Source organism: Solanum tuberosum, unplaced genomic scaffold (assembly GCF_000226075.1).
Source record: "Solanum tuberosum cultivar DM 1-3 516 R44 unplaced genomic scaffold, SolTub_3.0 scf00331, whole genome shotgun sequence".
NCBI classification, from domain to species: domain Eukaryota; kingdom Viridiplantae; phylum Streptophyta; class Magnoliopsida; order Solanales; family Solanaceae; genus Solanum; species Solanum tuberosum.
The window spans coordinates 452162-459672 of record NW_006239253.1 but is presented as its reverse complement, the minus strand read 5'-3'; the positions used below and the strand labels follow the sequence as shown (position 1 = coordinate 459672).

Below are 7511 nucleotides of genomic sequence, written 5' to 3'. Positions count from 1 at the left end.
TAGAAGGAAGAGACAATAACATTTTCAGTCCCACAAAGAATTGACATAGACACTCATATACATGAAATCAATAAGATAAATGTTTCATCTTGGGAATTTTTGCTTTCAATAAGTAAATTATAAAGAAATTTTAATGAAAATATGTATAAGATCTTTAAAATTGTTTATAAAAATAATATATTAAGTATGTATATTAATAAAATATATGTATATAATTCATCGGTTCGGTTCGGTTATTTCTTCGGTTATTTCCGAATAAAACCATAACCAAACCAAATACTATCGGTTTTCAAAAATCTGAAACCAAACCAAACCAAACCCAAATAAAATCGGTTTTATTTTATCGGTTTGGTTTGGTTTTTCGATTTGGATCGGTTTTTATCCAAACCGTGAACACCCCTACCCATAACTTACCTTTCATATGCATACTTATACATCGTTATACATGTTTTAAAAACTGTTTTTACGAACTGCAAATTTTTTTTTTTGGTCAGAGATTTGCGAGGTAAGTTATGAGCTATATTTTATTGTGATACAAGTTAGAGAATTGTATTTTTCCTAAATTATCCCTATTTTTTTACTGTCATTTTTTTTTATTTGGCTACATTGTATATATACATTTTTATAGTATAAAAATCGTCAAATTTGTTTGTCTTGTTTTTCTCTTTAGTTCGTTTAAAAATGTGTTGCCTTTTACAACTCTTTAATTTCAACTTTCGACGTGACATGTTTAAGAGTAGGGCGGAGCCAACAAATTGTTAGATGGTTCATCTGAACCTCCTTCGGTGGGAAATATTACTGTTTATACATGGTTAAAATTATTTTTATGTATATATAGTAGATGTCGAACCTCCTTCAGTTAGTTCGTGTGTTTACTTCTTCAGATTTTGAACCCCCTTATTAAAAATCATAGCTCTACCACTGTTTAAGAGTTAAGACTATAAAATTAAAGGACATTTTGATATATTTGATATATCTTTCATTTAAGACCACAAAAATTTCAAAAATATTCTTCATTTTCTTAAATTGCGTGCAAAATCAAAACATGATAAACAAATTAAATCCAGAGGATATGGTTTTTGTGTACAAATCCCTGGTTGGAGACGTATTTTTTTAGTCTCATATACAAGGAATTGATGAAACATGAGCCAAGCAAAAGAATAGATCTCAATATTTTGGCTATTATTTTTGGAAAAAAAAAGTAATTACACGACTTAAAATAGCATAATCTCTAAAAATTCCTACCATTTAAATTAATTACAAAAGTTTCTTTTTTTCCTTCTCTCTCTTAACATTCGGATACATCACTCCACCTCTATAAGATACATTACAATTTTGTTTGTACAATATATCTAGTACAAATGTTATTATTGATACATAACCCCAATTATTTCAAACCTAAATCAGTATGAATTTGATTTATAATAATGCATTTGATACATAACTCATGTATCGTATCGGGCGTCTACAAGTTTTGGAACACCCGAAATTATTGTAATTTGAAAAACTTTTGAAATATGAGGTAATTAACGTCCAAATTGTTGGAGTTTCTATACTTTACACATTTTTGGGTGGCCCACAAAAAGGTAATCACTGGTGACAGATAACATACCACAATTGCACATGGGGTTTATAAGATAAGATAATCTAATCACAGTGAGTTGTAGACATGTTCATACACTTTCCAGCTACTAAATAAAAGACATAAAAAGCCATCACATTGCTTCTTCTTAACAGGTTTTACAGTGAACCAACATAGAAAAATCAAAGCATAAATAATGTAATTAGAATCTTTAAACAATATGATTGCACTGCTGCTAGTTACAAAGAATAAAAGAACGAATAAAATGTCACTATAGGTTTCAGCTAAATGAGCTATTATTCATCAACTATCCCTTTTTCTTCACGACGGAAAACATTCCACTCGCTTCAGAACTCCAGTTAGAAAAATATAAATATTCCGACCATTCTATGATCCTAGTAATATACGCGGAATCCTTACCCCAGAAAGAAAAGATTGATGATCTACACGTTGGTGATTAGCAGTCGAACCAACAGGTGGAATGATAGGACCATTAAAAAACATGCAGTTAAAAGGAGCATACTGAACTATCACTTTGATTCCTTCGATCCTTCATAGCCGTAGGGGTTTTTACTGGCCCAGTTCCACTGATCCCGGCACATATCTTCAATGCCATATTTAGCCCTGAAAAATAAGCCAGACATTTAGTAGATCAGTATATGTCATAGAGAAATGAGAGGCAGGAAAGTTCTTAAGTAATTAGATTGATTAGCAACCAGACAATTGAAAAAGTGATATATTTGTAATTATCACTTGCCTCCAATTCAATTCTCGTTCAGCTTTCTGTGTTGCTGCGTATACAATTTCAGCATCCCCAGGTCTTCGACCAGACATCACCAGCGGAATTTTCTAGTAAAGCAGAACAAGAAGTGCTTAGTGCACCAGGAATACCAATTAGTCTGTTCCATTGTTAGCAAAGTCTTTTCGCAGAAAGTGACAGGTCAGAAATATACAGTGAGGAGATTAAAGAGAGCTGGAATTATGTGTGAACCAAAGGGAGCCTTTCAGATTATAAGAGACGTATCAGATGTCCTCTCAGATGAGAAGAACTGGAAAGCAACTCTAGTACTCATCCGTATGTGCAGGCATACATCTCTCAGATCAGAAAATCAAACAACAAGCATTCCACTAAAGAGGCTTAACTTTAAAAACTTTTCAATATGCACCACGCCAATCTATTTCATTATAATTCGATCTCAGAAAAGAATCAGGCTCACTATTATTATAATTAGCAATAAAAATAATAGGGCCTTCTATTTACATAACAAGCAAAGGCTCTTGCTCGAATGTGTCATATGTCTCTCTTTCCATTTATAAAAAGTTAAACTCACTGAACTGGACGTTTCCACAGAGACGCCCAAGGATGAATGTAAAAGTACACTACCTTTCCTGATGCCTTCTCAAATGCTGCCACCACTTCCAAGACTGATGATCCTTTCCCAGTTCCCAGGTTGTAAACTTCACAACCTGAAATGTTAAAGCAAAATCATAGGTAGAATCAACATCAAGCAGAGAGAACTTTTACCCCTACACTTACTTAGATAGGTCATGATCACTTTATCATCCAACACGAATAGAAGTGTCTTTAAAGACAACCAAATGATATAGCTCCAGAAATGCAAAGACAAGCCACACTAAAACTAACATGATTTAGTTAAACAGAAACATCCTAGAAGAAGAATATGATCACACAATGATCAAAACTTGATGCTTACAACAACAACAACATACCCCATGTAATACCAAAACTTGATGCTTCTAACATAATAATATTTGTCTGGGGATATTAGTGACACTGTCATGTTTAACCATGTCTAGAGAACACAAGGAGGAAAAGCGACATTGAAAAGTACAACTTTGTGCTTCACCAATGTAAGAACAAGAATCCAACAGCAGAATTGAAAAATATATTTCAGGAAAAACAGTCTTCAAGAAAGAAAAGTTCGAGAGCTTTGTGGTAATGGATTCTGAAGCTGCCGGGAAAATTAGCACCAGATAACTTAAACAGAGAAGTAACAATCATAAGAAGTAGCAAGTACTCACCTGTCGAAGGATCAAACAACTTCCGCAAGGCAGCAATATGGCCATCCGCTAAATCAACAACATGAATGTAATCACGTACCTGAAAATATCAGCAAATGATCACTCACATGTTCAGGCAAAAGACAACCACATTTTCTTCCTATTAGTTTAACTACAGAACTCTTGGTGCACCTCGATTTGATGTTTTTTCCGACAAGCTAACTAATGGTTGAGTAAGAAAGAAAGTTTCCATCCTTTTTCTATTTTTGTTCCAAGGTACGTGGGTGAGAAAGAGCAGGAAAATAGTAAGATGACAATGAGTCCACATTCATTTGGATTCATAGTTTCATGTAGCTAGACAGAGATTTCTAAATTTGAGTGAGCTAATTTTGTCATAATCTAGAACACTGATAACAAACAACTCTGACAGTCAAAAAATTTTGTCTCATAATAGTCTTATCAGAAGTTAAAACATTAATAATAATCACTAAGTGTTGACTAATGAAAGTTTGGCCATACCGCAGTGCCATCCTTTGTTGGATAATCAGTTCCATAAACTGTCAGTGCTGGTCTCCTGCCAACAGCAACTTGTTGAACAAAGGGCATGAGGTTGTTTGGAATTCCACGTGGATCATCACCAATACAGCCACTTGGATGTGCACCAATAGGATTGAAGTACCGCAACAATATGACTTTCCATTGAGAGTCAGAATGGTAGACATCTCGGCAAATATCTTCAGCGAAGAGCTGAAAAATAAGTCTATTTAGCTTTTAAGTATAAACACACAGCACACACATAACCAGAATTCTGGTTATTCAGGAAAAGAGAGAACACAAACACCCCCCACGCCCCACCCTCCTTTAAAAGAAAAGGACAAGGGAAGGTATAAGACTTGGCTGCTCAGCAGCCTCAATATAGAGGGGCAGTCAATGAGATACCCTTTTTAGATTTTAGAATCATAGATATCCGCTTCATTAAACCAGCTGAGCACTGAAATAACCAGACGAGACAACTCAAAAAAGATACCTTTGTCCTTCCATAAGGATTTGCAGCACTTATGGGAGATTCCTCAGTACAAGGAACCTCTTTTGGCCAACCATAGACAGTAGATGATGATGAGAACACAAGCTGAATAGTTGAAGACATAAAACCAGTAAATATAACAAATTGCAATAAAGAAAAGATGTATTATTAAGATAAGCAAAAGAGTAGAGAAGAAATACATTTTTGCATCCACGCGTTGCCATGACTTCCAGCAGGGTAATTGTCCCTGTAATATTGTTGTTATAGTACATCAAAGGTTTCTGAACACTTTCACCCACTGCTTTTAGTCCAGCAAAATGTATAACAGCATCAAACCTGCATTACATATGAAATAGATGCTGAACTAAAGAAATAAAGTAAAGCAAGGGAGCCAATACCCAAATATAAACATTACAACCATCATGTTGGAAAATGCCAGACAAGACCAAATTTTCCAATAAACAGTGCATAATTCATCATGATTATCAAGTTTTTAGCATACTGCACTGTGGATAAAACAACATGGGCTAGAATAACAACATAACAGTAATCAATAAAGAAGAAGGTTGTACAGAACTTACTTGTTAGACTCGAAAAGCTTTTCAACTGCAGGCTTATCACGCAGATCAATCTGACGTTCGAAACAACAAAAACCATAGAAATCAGGAACAGAAATACAGCAAATGAAACAACAATCAAAAGCTTGACACTACAAAACACTCTACAAACATATCACAGAGCAGAAAAGTACCAAATCCTACAGATATCTGAATTCAAAAGTTCACATCGAAAAAAACTAAAAATCACGATAGACCCAAATCACCACCCATTATAAGAACACAGATGCAACAATTTCCAACCCAATCTGTACATCCAGATATACCCGACTCCACATATTCAATAAAATCACCGATTCAAAAGAGAAAAAGAACCCACATTGTAAAACAAAAGGTTAGACCCAAATCGACCCGCAAGTTCCTGAACCCTTTCGATAGCAATTGCAGATGAATTATCCAAATTATCAACCACCACTGTCTTATAACCACCCAACAGCAACTGTAACACCGTGTGACTCCCAATATACCCAGCTCCACCCGTCACCAATATATTCTTCGACATTGATCCAAATCACAATTAAAAAAAACCAAAAATTCAAGAAAAAGAGGTTCGATTTGAGATTAGAGAATGAAAATCTGATGTTTTCGGACTTGAAACAGAGTCCAAAGTCTACTTTATATAATGATGATTTGTGAGAAAAAGAATGATGTCAGCTCTTCTCTGTCATTGGGTGTAAAGAATACAAATCAAAGAATATTTTTAAGGAAGAAAAAAATGGCCATGTGGGAAGGAAGTTTCATCACGTCGGCAGTCTGTCAAGAAAAAAGAAGTTTTGCATCGGCGGTTGTTTATACTACAGAGTTACTCCTCTCTCATTATTACAGTAGGTAATGGAAATGAAAACACACCATTAGGGGTAGTTTTCGATGCGGGTTAGAGTTATGCACGTATTAGATATAATTATTTAATTACTAATTTTAATTACTACAAGATTTCTATATACTTAAAATAATATTTAATTTTAGAATAAAACATATATGTGTATTGCATGCTACTTAGTATAAATATTTATAAATGATTTTAATACAATTACAATATGTATAAATAGTTATTCATAAAATTAAGTAATCAAAAGAGAAGGAATGTAACACCAAATTAAAGCTTAACATCAAATGGACAATCTTACAATCATATCAAATAGTTTTAAGAAATTGTAAATTTCACATGAATTATGAGTTGTGAAGATCTTGCATAATGTTTGAACCATGAAAAATTAATAAAGTAGCCCTAATACATAGTAATTCTTGAACAGTGTGCTTACATGTATTGTTTTTCCCTTAGCTTTGATTGCTTTTTAACAGAGCACTGTGTCAGAACTCACCTTATTCCTTCAAGGTGGTAACTAATGGGAAAATAGAATACTATCAATCCTCATCTAATTGCTTAAACTTATTCAGAGATAGCTAATTTGGGATCAAAGACAAAGGTAAGAGTTAGTAAATTATACACTCATAGACTAATCATGTTGCGAGGTGAAATTCATCTATTTAGGCAATCATCCACTTACATAATAATTAACTTACTAATCTCGCATGTGTTGCACCAGACAGGGTTACTAATACATGGTCTTACTAAGTTATGAATTCATGGGAAACACATAACCCTAGTTTCGTCTTTTATTAATTCTAAACACGTGAAATTGTTACTTTGTTACTTTCTACTTGTGACAATATTAAAACTACTTTTGATTACACGACCCCCTCCCACCTTTATAGAAATAATCTAATTAAGAGTACGAATAATAGCAATTGAACTAAGGCTAAACCATATTCCTCGTAGGTTCGATCCTAATCTTTGTTAGATTCTATATTTGAACGACAACCGCTTTATACTTCTTTTGAGAGAGGTAATTTAGGTATATCAAGGCTCAAAAAGGGTAACATGTTATTTAAGAAAAAATTGTTAAGTTTATTCAATCGGAGGAATTCAATCCAAATGGAGGATAGATTTATTAAGTGTATAAATAAGTGTGTTTGTATCCTATTTTAATGCTAAAATTTTGTAATGATTCCATTATGAAATTACAATAACAATGGGTAATGAGCATATTAATTTTTATACAATAATAATTTTAAGGAGAGAAAATCCTAAGAGCAATTCCTACTAGGAGTGGTTATCTAAAATAATACCAGCCGATAACGCTCAAATTACCCTCAAAACAAATTAAAAGAGTAAGTGATCGTTAGAAATAAAAACACCTAACAAAAGAGTCAGGATCGAATCCCACAAGGAACAATTGTCGACAGTTAAAAAGACAAAAAATTA

The 7511-nt window shown here is 33.6% G+C and overlaps 1 protein-coding gene across 1 annotated transcript; it reads right to left on the bottom strand.

The window, feature by feature from the left end:
- Positions 1-1689: 1689 nt before the first annotated feature.
- LOC102580464 (UDP-glucose 4-epimerase GEPI48) lies at positions 1690-6038 on the bottom strand. Its single transcript, XM_006360654.2, has 9 exons — positions 5565-6038; positions 5210-5259; positions 4829-4964; positions 4632-4733; positions 4124-4351; positions 3626-3704; positions 2967-3049; positions 2340-2431; positions 1690-2206 (listed from the first exon to the last, which is right to left on the bottom strand). Exons 1-9 carry the CDS (start codon positions 5745-5747, stop codon positions 2113-2115), a joined length of 1047 nt encoding a protein of 348 aa, XP_006360716.1. The 5' UTR covers positions 5748-6038; the 3' UTR covers positions 1690-2112.
- Between the last annotated feature and the right edge of the window lie 1473 nt (positions 6039-7511).